The sequence below is a fragment of the Momordica charantia genome, assembly GCF_013281855.1.
Source record: "Momordica charantia cultivar OHB3-1 chromosome 10 unlocalized genomic scaffold, Mcharantia_2.0 BLBB01000010.1, whole genome shotgun sequence".
In the NCBI taxonomy this organism is placed as follows: Eukaryota; Viridiplantae; Streptophyta; class Magnoliopsida; order Cucurbitales; family Cucurbitaceae; genus Momordica; species Momordica charantia.
The window spans coordinates 5,468,878-5,488,473 of NW_028275158.1; the positions used below are offsets into that span (position 1 = coordinate 5,468,878).

The following is a 19,596-nucleotide window of genomic DNA, read 5'->3' on the forward strand; positions in this document are numbered from 1 at the left end:
GAGTTTGATGGTCCGATCGCATGTAAACAGTGATAGAACATAGAAAAAAAAATAATTTATCAACATTAACTCAATTGGTTAAGACACATGCATCCAATAAAAGATAATTGAATCCACGTACCATATCTTCAGCTAAAAAAAGTAATTTACAAAATTAAGAGTGAGATTATGTGAAATTGGAGAAAGGGAGTAAACATAATATCCAAAAAGAAATTGAAAAGAAAAGAAGTGGGGGAAGAGAGAGAGAGAGAGAGAGAGAGAGAGGAATGTTAAAAGGAAGAGCCTGGCCGTGGCTGGGCCTCTGCACATTCGTTGCTGTGTATCGCGTATTCCTGCGTCTCCTGCTCTTATTTTGGTCTTTTCTTACCTTTCAGGTACACTATCAAAACTTCTTAATTGCAACCCACCATTTTCTGACAAATCGATCTTCTCCTGCTCACTTTGATTCCTTCTTCGTCTTCTTCTTGTTCTTCTCCACCTCCTCAATCGCTATCTTCTAATCCCCTTCTTCGATTGCGTTTTTTCACTTTTCAAGTTCATTTTTCCACTGGGAACTTCTGCCCCTTTTCTTCTCTTCGCCGCGTCCGTCGTCTGTGTGGGTTTTTCTCGATTGTTCTTGCACTTTCTTTCTGGGTTCTTTTCGTTTGTTTCAAGCCTTGAATTTTATTGAGATCAGGTAATCAATTTCGGGGATTCAGTTAGTGTTTGGTGACCGGGATTTAGGGTTTTTGGGGGTGACTTTTTTCGAGCCGATGCGACTATTTTAGGTCTTTTTTGTTCGTTGATTCTAGTTTTCGTCTCCTTTGCGTATGGTTATCTTTCTAGGAATCTGAGAACTTTGAGCTCGGTCTCGCTTTAGATTTACTACGAATCATCTGGTACATTCATATTTCGTTTGCCCGATCCTTGAATTCTACTGCTAGTTAAACCCATTTTGATGAAGGCACGAGTTGTTTATACTCAGTTATCTACTTGTGTCCCGAAATATCTTTTTGTATGACGGTGTAGCTCGTGAGATTCTGGATACCTTCTTTCCTTTGGTCTGTAGATACTGTGTTTTGCTTGAAAGAGCTTCTAAAGGCCTAGTTGTTATATAGATAATTTCAATGTGGTATACTCATGGTGTTTGCACTGGTGTGTCTCTTGAATGTCAATTTTTCCTATTGGGAGCTCATAGTTTTCATTTATTTTTGCACAGAGTTATCCGTTCGGTTATGGCCACAGAGGAAGATCTTCATCTGTCGACTTTGAAAACTCAGCTCAGTGAAACGAATGAAACTTGGAAGCATGAAATGGAACAGCGCCAATCAGAAGTAGATGTGTTGCAAGCAAAGCTTATGGAGGTAAAGGCTTCCATAGAAGGTTCTGAGGAAGATTCGAGAAAGGAGCTTGAGGTTCTCTGGCGAAGAGTTAAGACAACTAGTACATTGTTGACATATTTGAAATCGAAAGCTAGAATGTTGGCAGTTCCCCATTTGGCTCACTCTTCATGTGGTATTAAACATTTAGAAGGGGTGGGGTTTGTCGACAAAAGTGGAACACCACTGTCTGGCTGGTCTAAAAGTATTGATCTTTCTTCATTTGGTGGTCCTGAAGAGGAATCTTTGATTGGTATTGGCAAGCCATGTGGTTTATTAGATGAACAAGATGCAGCGTATATCGGTCAAATACTCAAGTCTGTTCAGATGGTTTCAGATGTAATGGAAGCACTTGTCAAGAGGGTTATTTTGGCAGAATCGGAAACTGCTGAGGAGAAGGAAAAGGTATGTTTGGGTCAGGAGGAAATTAAAAGGAAATCAATGCAGATTGAGAACATGTCCTCAAAACTAGAGGAAATGGAACAATTTGCTGTGGGTACCAATGGCATTCTAAACGAAATGAGGCAGAGAGTTGAGGATCTGGTTGAAGAAACGTGTAGGCAGAGGCAAAGAGCTGCTGAAAATGAGCAGGAGCTATGCCGGGTTAAGCGGGACTTTGAGTCTTTGAAATCATATGTTAGTAGTCTCATTACTGTTAGAGAAACGCTTTTGTCATCAGAAAAACAGTTTCAGACAATTGAGAGGCTGTTTGAACGGTTCGTATGTCTTTTATGTTATGTTGTTTTGGCCTTCATTGCTTTTTTCTTTGATTACCAAGAACATCCGATTTATTTGGTATCATTTTCCTGGATGATATAATTTTGAGTCCTTTCTCTTTCAGTATACTCATTGCTTCATTTATTTTCTTTCAACTCTCACTACGCATACACGATCTTCAATGCGCTAAGATTTTCTTGTACTTGTATTGCTCTGTGAACCAGCCCATCGCAGACCTTTATTTAAATTTGTAGTTCTATAGCAGCCATGTAACGGATTTTCTTTTCTGCTGATTGTCGTTTGCTCAGAAACAATAATAGGAAAATGTCTTGATTGCAAACAGTGTTCACTCTGTGAATTTAGTATCTGAACTTTCTAATTCTTCAGATGTAAAATAGTAGTAGTTTGCAACAATTGGATCATGTCATAAATTTATGATGAGTAGAACCCCTCACAACCCAAACACCAAACCACCAGCCTCGTAACATATGGTTGAACGTATCGTGATTTGTGACGTCGAGCTGGTCCATCTGTAAAAATGACCTCAGCCCCTCAACCCCCACCACCCACCTACAAGTAAGAAAGAAAAGAGGTGGGGGTTCAACAGTGGTTATAAGTTCTAACTCATAATCTTTCCTTGTCAGTTTGTCCAGTTAAATCTTTTATAAATTGCTTTCACTGCATTTTAACTTTACTACTATGAAACAGGCTAGTTGCTAAGACAACCCAGTTGGAGGGTGAGAAAATGCAGAAAGAAGTAGAAGTCCAGAAACTTATGGAGGAAAATGTGAGGTTGAGTGCCCTTCTTGACAAGAAAGAGGCTCAACTTTTAGCCATGAACGAACAATGCAAGGTAATGGCCTTGAGTGCTTCACATATTTAATCCAAACACTTGTTCTCCTTGCTCATCAGCCCGCATAGCAACGCTTCATCTCGGTTCACGATCCTGGGCCGAGCAAGCTTTTGGCGACCATGGATGGAGGCAAGTATCAGGTATTCTTGCATAGAAATGTATTTGTGAAAACCCTTGTGGACTTTATTGTGTAGTTCCATAGTTTTAGTTGTTCCATCTGCTGCTACGGGGAGAACTCACAAGGTTTTTCATTTTCTTCATTGAAATTTAAGCTTGGTTTGTGAATCGTTCCCAACTTTAGAGATGTGTATGTATGGTTAAAAAAATCCTTATAACCAAGTTTTTTTTTATTACAAGGGAGTTCGAACCACGATTTTTTAGTCGAGAACATGTGCCTTCAGTTAAGCTAGATTCAGGTGGGCTCCCAGGTCATGGGCTGCATTTTGTTGGATTTTTTTTTTAAATCAAGTTTTTTTTCTTTTAACTTAAAAAAAAAACTTGATTTTACCGTTTTTTTTTTAAGTAAAACATGATATTGTGGAATGAATTTATTTATCAAACGGATTAGAAATTAAAATAAAAAATAAAGATGTGATCAAAAGATGATTAATGCTTTGACCGACTAAGGTATGCTCTGGCAAAGGAATAATATCACAGTTAACCTACTACTCATGGTGATTCACCGTTTCATTAATTTTAATTTATTGACGTGTTAAAAAATGTTTATGATATAATGAAGCATGTAAAAATTAAAGTTGAAAAATGAATAACTATCATTTTTCTCGACCATTCTAATTTCAATAGATAATTTTTATAATTTATAATGTCATGAAGGTGGTCTTCAAGTAACAGTTCTTCAAGTGGTAATTAAGATATATGTGGGTCGAGATTTAAACCTCCAACGTTTTGTACGATTACAAAATGTTAAGAATAATATTAACAAATTTTGTTTAAAAAAAATGTTGGTATGCATTTAAAATATACAAATATGTTCACTTTTTTAGATTTCTTTTGGAAATTCAAATAGATAACTTCATTTTTTAATATAGGTTAAATTATAAGTTTGGTTTATGAATATCTAATAGGTCCTTGAATTGGGTCTAATATATCCCAAAACCTTTAAATTTGGTGTCTAATATATCCAAAAACTTAAATATACCATAGGATGTCATTGGATTTTCAAATTTTATGTCCCGTAAGTCTTTTGGTCTACTCAACATTTTTTAAATTTATGGTCATGACACAAAACTCTAATAAGCATTGTTTTTCAATTTTTAAAAATTTCTAATAGGTTAGAGATTTATTAGACGATTAACTTAGATATTAATTAAATGTACAATAATCACTATGACCTAATAATAATAGACTATTTTTTAGTACAACAATTTTTTTACGTATTTTAATTTTTACTATATTCCTACTTATTTTTTAGTTGTTTGTTTTTCTTTACAAATATTTTATCTAAATTTTACTAAATTTGTAATCACTTCTTCAACTTGTTAGAATATTTCCTTTAAAGAAAAAAAAGAATTGTTAGAATTTATATGATGAAGTAGTATTACTGTAGAAAGTCTTTACACACGTATGATTATGCAAATTGCAAACTTATTTGGATATCTTTTGCACATTTCTATTACCAATAATTTTGATTATATTTTAATAAAATCATTTGTTGATTTTAAAGTATATTATTTAAGTCTGACCTCTTAAAAAATAATATTCTCTAGATGTTTACTGTAATACTTTTTATTAATCTTAACTTTTAAAGACTCATTATGGATTAAATAAACCTAACAATAAAAGTTGAATAATAAATTTCTAACTTAAAAAAGTTTTGGAAACATATTAAATTAAAAGAGAAATTAACAAACAAATAAAAATGATAGAAAGAAAGAAAGAAAATGAGAAAAAAAAAAAAGAGAAAAAAAAGAAACAAGAGGCCGTTCGCTCCGGTTACCGTGGATTGATTGGTTTTCTCTGGAGATTCAAACTCCAAATCTTATCTGTCGCATATCCAGGAAATTCGGAGATTGCAGAGAGATGGCCGCAGCAAGATCACCATTTCAGGTTCGTTTTCTCTAGCATTTGTTCTTCTTTCTAGTTCTAATCTTGTTCTTGCCTATCGCGATGTAACAAAGAACCTCCCTCTGGATGTATGATTGTCCGCTGTTTGAAATTTTCCGCTACTGGATTTTGTGTTCGCCATTGTTTTTTCACTCAAAGATCAGAAAGTACGTAGATAAAGGATCTATGGAGTATTCCATTGGTAATCTTCCTCTATGCTTAATAAAACACGGGCTACTCTTGGTTGGAATTGGAATTTGGAAAGTAGGTAGCCGAAATTTGAAGCTGCTTTCATTTTCATAAATATCATTTTTTTTCCCTCTCTCTCTCTTCTTTTGCTTGTTTTTGTTCTTTTCCGATTAATTAATTTCAAGGTAGGTTGTGGCGAAATTTGTCTTGATCCCATTTTCTGCGTTTGTTTATTGTGGCAGATAATATTAGGTTCATCGTCCATGGCTCGCCGGCGTATTCTATCAGAGATGGGATACGAGTTCTCCATAATGGTGAGTTTTCTAATTGGCTATTCCCCTGGCTTCTTGTTTGCTTGTTGGAAGATTGACTTGGTTTACTCTTTATTAGACAGCAGACATTGATGAGAAAGCGATTAGGAAGGAAAAGCCAGAAGAACTGGTGATGGCTCTGGCTGAGGCAAAGGTGTGGCTCATTTACTTAGAAATGGTTTTAACTATATTGTTAAATGATAATGAAACAGTATTTAACTGCTATAATATTATAGTTTCGATATCAATGCGGGAACCATTATAGGCTTTGCTCTAATTTCAGGTATTGCATCTTTTTCCTTTGTAATACAAGTGAATGGTGAAAGGTTGATAGTTCGTGTATCCCTTTGATGTCATAGAGCCTAGCAAGCATGCTTAGTACGAGTTAGTACTTGGTATTATTAGAAAGTAAAGCTGGGTTAAATAGAAGTGGATTAACTTTTTTTTTCCAATCCAAATCAATATGAAATTAGCAGGAAGTTATTCATAGGACTTCCATCAGTTGTTAAAGTTTTAGTCCACGAGGTTACAGTCGTAGAGTATAATAGATAGGGTAACTTAACACATCAATAGCGGAACAAGGCTCTTGACATGAAGAATTATGCCGGTGATATACTAAACTGGAGTCTAGCTGAGTCAACATTTTAATGTTCACTGTTACCTCATGCAACTTCGAAAGACAGGGATTACTTATCCAATATGTGTTCATATTTTTAAGTCTTTCACTTTTAGGGTCGTGACTCATGAGAAGGGCTTTTGTCTGATGGTTTCACATGATTTCTCTTAGGCAGATGCAATTATATCAAGAATTCTAGCTACAGGTCAGCTTGACAATGATGCGCCTGCCACATTGTTAATCACTGCAGACACAGTAAGCTTTAATTCCCTCTTCCTTATTCAGTATTCGCATTAGCTCTCTTATATAAATTAAGAGTGAGGTTGGGATAAATTTTGAGGGTTAGTATTCTTTAATCAAGCACTTCATCTATAAACATATTTGAAAAAAACGCCAAGTGTTTGTTATAAAATTACTTTACAGTGCTTTCAAGTATTTTTAGAATTTCAAACAGAAGTTTTAATTATGTAACCAAACATTTTGAAAGGTTTTTGTAATTGACTAAAAATGTAACCAAACATTTTGAAAGGTTTTTGTAATTGACTAAAAAGACTTTTCATCATTCCAAAAGTCATATAAAGCCAAGTAACAAGCAGGTTACTAATTTCAGTTGTGCAGGGATGTGTATCTATTCCATGATGCACCTTTCTCTTTGTGGTATCCATTTTTTCTTATTGCCAAATATACTATTAAGACGTATCTTAAGTCTACTCTTAATTACTGCATTTGATTGATTTTGAGGTGGTGGTCTATGAAGGGACAATCAGAGAGAAACCATCTGATAAGGATGAAGCACGCAAATTTATCAAAGGTCAATTATCTTCAAGACTTCAAACAATTATTACCTCTTCCTGCAGACTGTTGTGAAAATTGAAGCGTATCTTCTGATTCACTTGACGAACTGCAGGCTATTCTGGTAGTCATGCAGCAGTTGTAGGGTCTGTACTCATAACCAACCTTAAGACAGGAACAAGAAAAGGGGGATGGGAAGAGGCAGAGGTACAATAAGCTTACACTTACATTTTATCCTCCCTCTCTCTTGACCCTGTGACAACTTTTTCACGGTTCGAAGACAAGTTGATTAATGTTGAACTAATTTTGCGGTGAAGGTTTATTTCTATGACATACCAGAGGAGGTTATAGATAGCCTGGTAAACACGGGAAAATTCCCTACTTGGATCTTTTCCAAAGCCATGCTTTTCGTTTACACTGTTTTCAAGTCTTATTGATGGTGAACTGCATCAGATTGAAGAGGACGTTACATTCAAAGTAGCTGGGGGTCTGATGTTGGAACATCCACTTACTTGGCCATTAGTTGAGGCAGTGGTTAGTAATATACATTTACTAATTTTAATTTGCAGACGTCTTACGTTGTGTACTATGTTCTATAATGTTTACAAAGAATTCAACACTGATTGATTCATGAACCTAAGTATATCTTAAAGGGAATTATAGAAACTTTAATTTTGTGTACCTTGTGTGTTTGGTTTGGTTTGCGAGCTTATAATTTGTTAAAGTTAGTATATAGTATAAAATATGAGTTTCATAAGTTTATGTTTACATAACCCATGGGATTAACAAACTTATTGCCTAGGATAAACAAACAAACTCAGATACCTAGTATTGATTATGCTTTTAAATTTCATATTACATAATTTTAATCATCATAGGTTGGTCTAGTGGTCAATAAGGGCAAATGTAAATAGTAAAGGGCTCAGAGGGAATATATTCAAACCATGGTGGCCACCTACCTAAGATTTAAATATCTCACGTGTTTTCTTGGCAACCAAATGTAGTAGGCAGTTGTCAAGTCTAACTTACGAGTCAAACACCTCCTTAATGTTCTAAAGCATTATGAATCACAAAAGAACTTTTGTCTGACTGACAGCTCCATTTAAGCTATGTTTTAATTTATCTGTACTTCATTAACTTTATCATCTATTTATTTTCCTTTGGAAGTTATCTTTATTGGAAAATGCAAATATGCCTGGGAACTAGACATTTTTCCATTTCACTTTATATTTATCATTTACTCTGTAGATCTTGTTCTGATCTGAAAGGGAAGTTCAAAATGGATATTGGGGTCCTTGTCAATGAATTCACTTCTCCTCATTTCACTTTCAACTATGAAATGAATAATGATCCACCCTAATTAACACTTCAGACCTTACTTTGTGGATGAAGAAACTCACATTAATAGAAAACCAAATAAACTAGGAGACTTCATGGCAAAATACTTAATAAAACAAAGGTTGCTTTCACATGTTGCCCTTGTGTAGACCATATCTATCTCTTATTAAAACCTAAACTATTTTGGTGTGTGACACAGGTAGGTTCAACTGACACAGTGATGGGACTTCCCAAAGCTCTTACAGAGAAACTCATGAATGAAGCTCTATAGCTCGCCCGAGGTAACGAAAAAACAAAGTTCTTTTGCATTCTTTTTCACAACACATTACCAGAGAAAATTATGCTTCAGATTCTTATTCTTGCTGGTGCCCCATCTTGATCTTGGTCATAGATATTATCAGCCTCCATTCGACAAGGAACCATTGAAAGTGAGCCCCAATTATTGTCTACCAATTAATTTTTTCTTTCAACAAGTGGATAAACATGCAGATGATAGGTCATTTTATTACATGAGAGGAAAACTATAGTACTTTCTGATGTTTAGTACAAAGGATATAGTCTTTTTCCTGAAAAAAGTTGCTTTCAGAACCATTTTGGAAACTTTCTTCAATGTCATTATTCTCTTGTCCCTATGTAGTTTGAAATAATAGTCTTATTTTTTGACCCAATCTCAAAATCACAAATCTTTGGATGAAAATTTTCACGTGACCATGTGATTTGTTTTAGTCATCTACTTTTAAATGTGTGTTTAGTACTTAAATATTGCATAAAAAATATATTTTTAATTATCGTTAATTCTCATTATTCGTTTAATTTTTTTTTAAATATATTTGGAAACTTGATATTTACCTTACTATATGGGACTTCATAGCTTTGAGCAATTGTTTATACAAACATGTATCGAGTAAATATGAGCCTAGGATAGGGTTATGTTAGAAATTTCATTTAAAAAATCAATGACAACCACTGAAATATATATATATATATATATATATATATATATATATATATTTATTGGACTATTATACAATACAATGTTATCAAAATTAACCAAATGGTTAATATGTCAAAATATATTATTTGTAGTTACAACTTTTTTTTAAAAATAAAATGCAACATTTGTAATTAGTTTTATAAAATGATTTATTTCTCTATATATTAAAAAACCATATTAATTATTACGTATTTAATATTTTATTTACAAAAATTTAGAAATACGGATATTTATACGATGATGATGATGGAATTCTGCAATCTGTCATAATTTCTGGGTTGAACTGAAGTTGAAGTAATTAATCCTTATGTACCTAAATGGTTAAAGAAGACAGTTCAAAAATTATTTTGTTTTGTCAAATCGAGCATAATTGAGTGTTAATTGACATATATCTCCAATCTAGAAGTTATGAGTCCGATCTCATCCCTACATGTTGTACTAAAAAATAATTATTTTGTTTATTTTAATATTTTTCATTTATAAAATGATTTAATTTTTAAGGATATATATTACATCATTAATTGTTAAACTAACATGATTGAAATTTTTGTATCATGGCCACCTATCAATATCAATTAGAAAGGAAATCATATTAAGAAGTTGAAATATAAGATATTTTTAATTTTTTTATACTATATTAAATGATTAATGAACTAAAAAGTTTAAGCTAATAAGTCAAGGTTATTTAATCATTCGATACTTTAACATTAATACAAAGTTCGGATTGCAACCTTTTAAATGATATAAGGATGTTTTACTAGAGTTATGTTTATGTTGGCAAAAAAGACCTTATTTTAAATTACCTTCTCTTGTATCTAGGAAATTTGAAGGCATATTATCAATAATCATAAAATTGCATATCAACCAACTAAGAACCGTCAAACTGAACATAATTCACCTAATAAAAATACCAACAACTTCTTTTAAAGTTCATAAATTTGATATCTATACACTTAGATCGAGAAATCTCCACTCTAATCGGGGGCCCGTCCCTAGAGAAAACTTGGCTCCCTAGTAACCCTCCTCTCCCTACCCCCATGAGAGAAATGCCACCAAATCTTCCAAGCTTCTTCTCATAATGGCTATGGAGGGAGAGAGAGGTGGAATTTTGTACTAGAGCCTAAAGAGATGAAGAAAAAGGAGTTTCCAAGAGGAAAAGGCAGGGGCTTTGTGATAGTGGCATGTTTGGAATTATTGTAATTAGCCATGATTGAAACTAGTTCCTTCCAAATCTAATAAATGCCAACTACTAAGACAAGTAGAAAAGGACAATGATATTTCCACACCAGACATACCATAACCAAACAAAAATGGAAATAAAATTAATTCTGCAAATTTTTCTTTTTTAGTACTTCAAATAATACCAATCTTACATCTCTCTGTTTTACCTTTTTCTTCCATTGACCAAGTCATGTGATACCCATTTTGGACAACAATGGCTTCTCTCTTTTCTTTCTGTTTTTTTTTTCTTTTTCCAAATTCTAACCTTCTTTTAACCCCAATTCTCCTTTAACACACGTCTTCAACTTCAAAAGTTTCAAGATTTGATTTTGTTTTTCAATTCCCGATCCCATATTGAGAAGAGACCTACCTTACGAAAAGTCAAATTTCATCAATAATTTCTGTTAAGATACCATATTGAAAAAATTCGAGAACTAACAAAATTCGTGTACTACTTTTATTATTATCAATTGGTTTTAAAGTGATATCCTAAATCCAATAAATTAATTTCTATTTTATTTTAACTTATATTTTTAGAATGATTTGAGTTATTCTTCCTCTAAAAATTATGTTATTAATTTACACGATTCTTGAAAACTTTAAAAAGTGGTCAAGTAGAAAAAAAGACCAACAAACAGTCCCTTACTGTTAGTCTTTTTTTTTTTCTGTTCTTATTAAGACTTGAAATGTCTTCTAAATTAATTCAACAGAGAAAAAAAAACTCTAAAAAATTTCAGTCCCCTAATAGCTATAATTAAAAATGGAATTTTAATATAAAAGAATGAAACAATTTTTTCTAGACAACACTAGTTTTATTTTCATTAAAAGAAAAAACCCGTTATCAAATGATCATATTCCCTCCTACTGTGGAGCAAAATTTCAACTATCAAGTCACATGATCAAATCTTCACCCCTTCATTTATAACGTAACGTAACTTTTAATCATCATAGATGGTTCATTAGTCCAAAATGACTAGGGTTAATTAGGAGGGAATGAGTTCAAATCCCATGGTGGCCACCTACCTTAAGAATTAGTAATTCCTTCGTGTCAAATTCATGATTTCTTGATCTCAATTACCGCTGAGCTAACTCATGTTGGCTCCAAATACGTCTTTAATCCTACAGAAATATGGATTATCAATTCAGAAAAGTCATTTTTTTAAGAAAAAACAAAGAAAAAGAGATGATATCATTCAATGCCTACAAATTGTAGATAAGACCACTCCTTTGGATCTAGTAATTTTGAAATTACCCCACACACATATATAATATATATATATAAAGGTGGAAAATGGATTGAACAGTAAGAAAGATTTTGATGGTGAGAGGGTTTCTGTAGAGGGCATCTGCAGATCAGAAGGAAGAAAAAAAAAAAGAAGGATTGAAAGGCAGCATCTTGCAGCACAGAAGGATGCCAAGACAAAGCAGAAAGCAACTTACAGCTTAGTGAAAGGACACACCAACCAAACCCTAACCCTATACAAGGTCACTATACCCTCCAAAAAGCCCCATAATAATATCATCTCTCATATCATATCATATCATGATTCCCCTTTTCCAAATATTAGGGCAAATGCCCATTTTGCATCATCTCCTTTTTGACTAGTTTGTCCATCTCTCCCTTTGCTATATTATCTATTTAGATAGATTTAGGATGGAATTTGACCCAAAAAAGCGTGTTTGGTTCTTATACTTTCGTAAAAGTAGCAATTTAGTACATTCTTGAACTTTAATATATAATGATTTGTTCTTTGTTGTTTAGAAATTGTAATGATTTAGTCGTTCCTGGATTTTAGCTAGCATATGCAACGAGTACTCCATTAGTCTTTGTAGTTTAAAGTTTTTGTAACGATTTATAGTCCTGTTAGGCATAAAGTATCAATTTTTAGTATGTAATAATTTAGTGTATGGAGTTTAAAAATATATTTGGTCTTTAGGTGATTATTTATTATGGTAGGATTAAATTGCGTTAAGTACTAGTTTATAGATTAAGTTGTTACAAAATTTTAAAACTATGAAGACTAAATCTTTATCTATAATGGGACTCTTGTAGATACACATGCTACCTAATCACCATTTTCAAAAGAAATATTTGAAGTTTTGCTTTCTTTCTTTTAAGTGAAATCTAAAATTTATAACCAAGACTTTATTGAAAAAAAAAAAGAAAGAAAAAACTCTAGTTTTAATTAGACTAAGCTGAGGGCATTTATATCATTTGCTTCATTGTCGAAGTGTATTCCAAGATTCTGAGATGATGATGCCTTAAAAAAAAAAAATCCTAATTTTACTTTTTTTTCTTTTCTCTGATCTATTCTTTGTGATTTCATTTATGCAATTCTAGGACTAGTTTATACATATATATATATATATATATAATATTTTTAATACTCGTGATCTCTTTGATTTTACATGTTACTCTTCTTCATATACCATTTTCCTATTGATTATAGTTAATTAATGTAGTTGAATTATATTCAGGGTTAAATTTTAGCACATGAGATTCTTATATTTTTAAGCGTTTTTTTGTTTTCTATTTTTGAACATTATGTTTGATTTTATACCAGTTTTTTTTAAGTAGGTTTTCCTCTCTTGTAAAAATATATTTGAATTTTTATTCAAAATTTGAAAAGTACAAAGTAAATTTTTGAAAAATATATTTTTTTATTAGTTTTTAAAATTTAGTTTAGATTTTAGAAACATTTTTTAAAAGCACGTAACAAAACAAAGTGAAGTTTACCAGCTTAATTTTCAAAAACAAAAACTTAAAAGTAAAATAGTTCTTAAATGTAATTTAGTAATTATAAATATGATTTAGTTTGTTTTAGTACATATGTGATTTAGTTGAGTTAGGAGCATGGTTTTAAATATCTGTCATCACGTTGACATTTTCGTCGACATTTCTATCGACATATCCATATTTTCATGGGTTCGACATCGACATGAGGGATAGATCGATATTTCTATCATAGTACAAGAAAAACGACAAAATATGAAAAATATCAACAAAATATCACTAACATATACATAAAATTAAGATTAATTATTTTTAACTAATTTAGAAATAGGAAAATGTTTATTTGTTCATTTAAATATTTTCTATGATTTCTTTTTTTTTTTTAATTTTTCTAACTTTTCCATAAATATCTATTGATATCGACATTTTATCCATATTTCCATTAAATTGAGACCTCGACATTTAAAACCTTGATTAGGAGAACCCGCCAAATATATTAGGCGCCTACAAAAATCCATGCCTAAATCTAATTTTCTTAGAGTAATTAAGCGAATATCGGGACTAAATCCATAAATTAGAGGTAAGAGTATATTTGTTAGAATGAGAGGGGCAACCAAGTACATGAAAAACTGAAAAGTGCCAAAAAAAAATGAAAATGAAAATTTAAAATAGAGAAACATTGATTTGGAAATTTTTGTTTATTATTATTTTTAAATTTTAATTACAATGTTTTTTTTTAATGCGTGAGACCTAGCTTTTTCAAAATGTAATTACAATGTTCTTATTTCATATTTATTCCCCGTCAACTATTCTTATGGTATATATGTATCCTGCTGCCAACAATATTAATTAATTAAAAAATTATTCTTATCTCTAAACTAAATTTAAGTCCATTTTAAACCTTCGATTTCACGAGAATTATAAATTCTAAACTTGAATAAATGGTAGAATTAATATATAAGGTTTTTTTTTTCTTTTTTGTCTTTTAAGATTTGTGGCTAATTATAGTATTGGCAAAGTAGTTTATTTATCTTATAAACTTGATTAGGTTCCTCATCTTTTTTGTGTGTAATTCTTACCGTGTCTCTCCAAGCTGATGGTGACTCTTTTGAGATCACTGATCTTGATCAGATTCCTTTCTTCTTCTTTTGATCGCCAAATGTTCATTTGAGCTCCATGTTTGAGTTTGCTAGACTCTAATGTCATTATCAATTATTTTTGAGATAGAGTCCCACAAATATTAAGAAGTGATTAACATAGTTTTTATCATTCTTTAACTTTTTATAGCGAGTTGTGTTTGGACATTTTGTAAACTTGAATTTGATTCCTCCCCAAGTACTAATTGTAATGTTTTTTCTTAAAAAAAAAAAAAAAGAATCTAAAACATCTTATTATAACAATAATCTTGTTTTAATTAAGTATTGGGTACATATAATAAGTGGTAGAAATTAAATTAGTTAAAATATAAATATGAGAGGGCTAAGGAGTAGAGGGTTTTGAGGTGGGACAATTAGGAGAGTTACAGTATTCTCTCTGATAAATTACTGACAAACCCTTTTCAAAACAACACCCTAAAATTAAATAGCTATAGAGAGAGAGAGAGAGTAGGAAGTGAATAAAGTTTGTCTTGATTTTCCAAACTGCCCTTCCTTTTCTAAATCCTTCCTCCCAAAATAAAACACATACCCCTTTTTTTCTCTCTCTCTTTTTCTTATTTTGCAATTCAGTGGTCAAACCATCAAAAACAAAGCCACACTACAATATGACTACACACACCAATAGAAAAACACACCCTTTAAAGAAGATCATATAATTAACTACGTACCCATAGCCACCCTATAGAGAGAGAGAGACAGATATTCCATAAAGTCTCTTATTTAAAATTTACTAGGTTTTAAAGTGGCTCCATTGCATCTTCTGTTAAGGACCACGTTACCTCAAGTATCTCGAGTATCCCCACAATAATATGATATTATTCGTTTTGGGTATAGTCCTCACAACTTTGCTTTTGGGTAATGGAGATAATTGTCCTATCTTATATACCTATGATTATTCTCTTTCCTACTTAATATGTGCACCTTACAAACCCAATACATTCAAAAGAGAAGGGAAAATTTATAACGGACGATATAGGCTATGAGATGGAATTCCATGAATATTTATAAGAAACATTCGAAATTTTATTCTTTATATTCTACCCCATGCAATAATAATAATAAGGGCAAAATACATTTTTAGTCCCTCAGGTTTGAAATAAGTGTCTACTTGGTTCCTAAAGTTTCAAAATGAACACTTTTTGGTCCCTGAGGTTTGAGGTAGGTATTTAATTGGTTCCTGAAGTTTCAAAATGAACACTTTTAGTCCTTGAGATTTAAAGTAGGTGTCAACTTGGTCCTTGAAGCTTTAAAATAAACACTTTTGGTCCCTGAAGTTTGAGAAATAGTTCTAAATGGTCCCTGATTTTTTTTACTGTTAATTAACTAATATCATAACGACGTGGCAAATTACAATTAAATTGTTTATTGTAGTTGCTGATGTGACAAATTATATTAATTAAATGATATATGTCCGGTATGAATGGCGAACGACGACAGCAAAGACATGGTGGTCGCCGGAAAAGGGTAAGAGAAAGAGAGAGGAAAAGATGAGGAGATGAGGGAGAAAGCACTATCACCTACGCATATATTATTTAATTAATATAATTGTCAAATCAGCAACTACAATAAACAATTTAATTGCAATTTGACACGTCATTTTAATATTAGTTAATTAACAGTAAAAAAGTACAATTTAGAACTATTTCTCAAACTTCAGGAACCAAAATGTTCATTTTAAAATTCCAGGGACAAGTTGACACCTACTTTAAACCTCAAGGGTCAAAAGTGTTCATTTTGAAACTTGAGAGACCAATTAGACACATACCTCAAACCTGAGAGACCAAAAATGTATTTTGTCCTAATAATAACAACAACAATAATATAGAGCATCTAGAGAGAAAAAGGGAAAAAAAAAAAAGCTGATTTTGGTCTTCTAGTAGGATTCAATTCTTCCCTTCCCTGTAAATTTATTGAACCTTCTTTTTTTTTCCATCCAGCAAAGAGAGAGGAAAAGAAAAGATTATTGGTACCTAGAGAGAGAGAGAGAGACAGACATTCCAGTTGTATCTCGTTGCTTTTGAGGATTTCTACATAAACATTTGTGTTTTTTTATAATTATTTTAAGATTAAAAGACATAAAAAAGGAGTCTTGGTCTTCGTGGGGGTCTCGGTTTTGAACAGATGAGATCTCTTTGCAATTGCATGCATGCAAATTTCCAACTTCTTAAAAAAATAAAAACCGTTGCCCACCATATATCTCTCCCACGTGCGAACCTTCTTGCCTCCCCGATAAGATCTCCCAATAATACCATTGCATTGGAATGGAAACAAAGCATAATTTTAAAAAAATATACATTACATATTATATTTTTGTATAACCCCAAATGGGTCCCACCGAATCCAACGACCTACAGAGAGAGACACAGACGAAAATTCAAAAGGTTGGTATTTAGATTTACATAGATAGAGTTTGATTGATAACAAGATATCATATCATATCCTAAGAAACACCACAATATCATATTCTCTCCCTCTCTTAGTCTTCGTATTTCGAATTTTTCATTTTGATCTCAGTACTTTTAAAAATGAATACATTCAAATTCCATTTTGATGGTTTATAAAAGAAAATAAAGTGTCACGTGTAATACGAGAAAAAATTTAAAGGAAAAGGAAAAACAATAATGTGCATGTGGGGGGGGGGGTGAAAAACAAAACACAGCACACCCATTTTCCAAGTGTGGTCGGGGTAATCGAGAGTATTAATGTTGTTTTTTTTTGTTAATAATAATAATAATAATATAAAGAAGGGGAGAAGAGGGGCATCTTTTGGAAAGCGGTGGTCGTTTGTCCAGCTCTGTCTTATTCACCAATCTCTAGACGATCTGATTCTCTCTCTCTCTCTTGTTTTTGTATGTGAGATCATATGGGGTCGGAGGTTTCGTTTTGGTCATCAAATCATCCATGTGGGGTCACTTCATTTCCTCTCTTTTTTTTCCTTTTCTTTGACTCAAGAATCTCGTGTTTATTCTCGTGGCTGCGGGTATACGATATTGTTTGTTTCGTATACTACATCTATATCATTCTCTTCTCTAGATATAAGATCCAACATTTTGTTTGTAGATCATACTAGCTAGCTTTCATGACACCACGTGAGATGAGAAGAAGAAATAAAAACAAAACCCTGAAACGAAAAATACTAATGATCTAACAAAATTTATAATAGACATGAGTCATCAATCTCATTATCAATTAATTATGAAATGGAAAGAGTCCAACAAGTTCAAATGAACATTCGATCTAAGAAAGGATCCGGTCGAGATCGATGAGCTAAAAAGAAGCATGATAGTCTTGAAGCGGCATGTTAAAGATCTTATATGGACTACTCCTCTCATTATCGATTAATTTTGAGATGGAATTTTATTTTTAATTTATAATGTGTGTGTGACAGAAGTGGTAGTGGTGGGGGTTTTGAATTTGTTGGTTTGTTGAGTTTCTGTTTGTGTCTAAAAATCGATGGAAATCTCCTGGATCTTGAGTTGCAGAGAGAGAGAGAGTGGATGATATATCCCAAAAAGTAGCAAAATCTGGATATTGGGATTTTGAAGATGAGGCTACCACCACCTGCTGCTGCTGGGCCTTATCATTAACATATATATAAATCTCTCTCTCTCTCAGTTTTGGGTTCACGTGATTCCCCCACCGTACTCCTACTGCCTCTAATCAACCCCAACACTGCCTCTTCTTCCTTTCTCACACCCCAAAATCACCTAGACTCTTTCAATTTCAACCTATAATAATTAAACACGGAATAAACTATCCATCAACCCAAAACTTTAAATTGATATATAACGTTGAATAAGGAAGAAATAATAACGCATGAGTTTGAATAGAGGACCTTCTACTCTTATACCATATTAAACATAAATAAACTACTAATAAACTCAAAAGCTTAAGTTCATGTATTAGAGTAAATTTAATTCGTACATACAAATATCTCAATATTAATGTATATTAATTAAGAAAAACTGAGTTCAAATTCTATGATAACTATCTACCTCAAGAATTAGTAATTTATATGTGTTTCAAGACCACAAATGTTGTAGGGTCACACGGTTGTCCAGTGAGATTAATCAAGGTAGGTATAAGTTGGTCTGGACACTCACAGATATAAAATAGTAATAATAATAATTGAAATATTTTTTTTATTTTTTAATTTAATTTATTTTTTTTTTACAAGATTTAATTTTTTATTTGTATGTGGTAAATTCCATTATTCTAGAGTGGGGTGGGATATATGTAAGATGTTTAGTTCATGGTACTTTAATAAATATCTTATCCTGTATTTTGGGGAGAGATAGAAATTCAAACATTTCCCTCAATCAATATAAAAAGTGGATCATTCATGTCTTAATCATTAAATTATGTTTAAATTAATGTATACATCTACAATAAAAGATGATTTTTTTTAATTTATAATTATCTGAGTATATAATATATGTCGCTATCTATAAAATGAACTAGCACATAAAAGAGGCCGAGAATATGATTTCATATTTGAAATATTTTGTTAAATATAGTATTTTGGAAACAAAAATGTTAAAGAGACGAATTGAAAGTTGTGATATAATATTTTGACCATCCAAAAATAGGTGTAGTTGTAAGTGAAAAACATAAGGTTAATGTTTAATTAGGAAAAATGAAATGAATTCAATTGGGAGAAATTCCATTTTGTTTGGGGAAGTTGGCAGAGGAGAGAGAGAGAGAGAGAGAGAGAGGATACGGACAGAGGTTTTGGAGGGTCTAATATTTAGGCCTCGTGATCGGAGAACGCAGATCCATGGAAGACTGTTCCCGCTAGTCACGTGGCCTCCTTTGACTAACTCAATGACCAAAATATCCCCCTCATCTTTTTTTTTTCTTTTCAATTTTTTATTTCGAGAAATAATTTCATGTTCCAAAATTTTAATTTCCATTTAACAAAATCCTTCGACTCTTCTAAACTCTATGAACTATATGAGTTATTATAAGCAAATTGATTGAAAAAATTATTTCCAAATTTTAGTTTTAATAATTAAAAGGTGGAGCATGTAATTTGTATTTTGTATATGCTATATTCTTAATTTACTAGTTTATCAGGAAAAATGTTAATTATATGATTAATACTAAAGTCTTGTTTGACACATGTTTTTAGATTAACTACTACATGGATTAATTATAAGATAAAGTGAGACATAGATATGAAATAGATAATGATGAAAAAACTAAATAGGAGATATAGAATATATAATAATAAATATAATAGAAAAATGTTA

General features: G+C 31.9%; 2 protein-coding genes across 6 annotated transcripts; both read left to right on the plus strand.

Annotated features, from left to right (window-relative positions):
- The first annotated feature begins 212 nt into the window (after positions 1-212).
- Positions 213-3,316, plus strand: LOC111008412 (polyamine-modulated factor 1-binding protein). 3 transcript variants are annotated; one of them, XM_022281110.2, is made up of 3 exons: positions 213-374; positions 1,199-2,074; positions 2,784-3,316. In XM_022281110.2, exons 2-3 carry the CDS (start codon positions 1,215-1,217, stop codon positions 2,956-2,958), a joined length of 1,035 nt encoding a protein of 344 aa, XP_022136802.1. In that variant the 5' UTR covers positions 213-374; positions 1,199-1,214; the 3' UTR covers positions 2,959-3,316. The 3 variants fall into 3 exon arrangements, with proteins under 3 accessions (XP_022136802.1, XP_022136803.1, XP_022136804.1); XM_022281111.2 differs by lacking the exon at positions 213-374 and adding an exon at positions 381-676; XM_022281112.2 differs by lacking the exon at positions 213-374 and adding an exon at positions 381-595.
- Positions 3,317-4,747: 1,431 nt separating this feature from the next.
- Positions 4,748-8,906, plus strand: LOC111008112 (Maf-like protein). Of its 3 annotated transcripts, none has more exons than XM_022280700.2 (10): positions 4,748-4,995; positions 5,424-5,495; positions 5,572-5,646; positions 6,280-6,363; positions 6,850-6,919; positions 7,016-7,107; positions 7,218-7,259; positions 7,354-7,434; positions 8,438-8,519; positions 8,588-8,906. In XM_022280700.2, exons 1-9 carry the CDS (start codon positions 4,969-4,971, stop codon positions 8,507-8,509), a joined length of 615 nt encoding a protein of 204 aa, XP_022136392.1. In that variant the 5' UTR covers positions 4,748-4,968; the 3' UTR covers positions 8,510-8,519; positions 8,588-8,906. The 3 variants fall into 3 exon arrangements, with proteins under 3 accessions (XP_022136392.1, XP_022136390.1, XP_087975289.1); XM_022280698.2 differs by having other exon boundaries at positions 4,758-4,995; positions 8,630-8,906; XM_088119163.1 differs by having other exon boundaries at positions 4,761-4,995; positions 8,438-8,906.
- The last annotated feature ends 10,690 nt before the right edge of the window (positions 8,907-19,596 follow it).

What these genes read in the sequence shown, in the direction of transcription:
- LOC111008112 (XM_022280700.2), top strand. Translation starts at nt 4,969, where the DNA reads ATGGCCGCAGCAAGATCACCATTTCAG. An exon ending in TGGCTCTGGCTGAGGCAAAG is followed by an intron (nt 5,647 to 6,279) that starts GTGTGGCTCATT and finishes GATTTCTCTTAG; the next exon opens with GCAGATGCAATTATATCAAG. An exon ending in TGTTAATCACTGCAGACACA is followed by an intron (nt 6,364 to 6,849) that starts GTAAGCTTTAAT and finishes ATTGATTTTGAG; the next exon opens with GTGGTGGTCTATGAAGGGAC.
- LOC111008412 (XM_022281110.2), top strand. Translation starts at nt 1,215, where the DNA reads ATGGCCACAGAGGAAGATCTTCATCTGTCGACTTTGAAAACTCAGCTC. An exon ending in ATTGAGAGGCTGTTTGAACG is followed by an intron (nt 2,075 to 2,783) that starts GTTCGTATGTCT and finishes ACTATGAAACAG; the next exon opens with GCTAGTTGCTAAGACAACCC.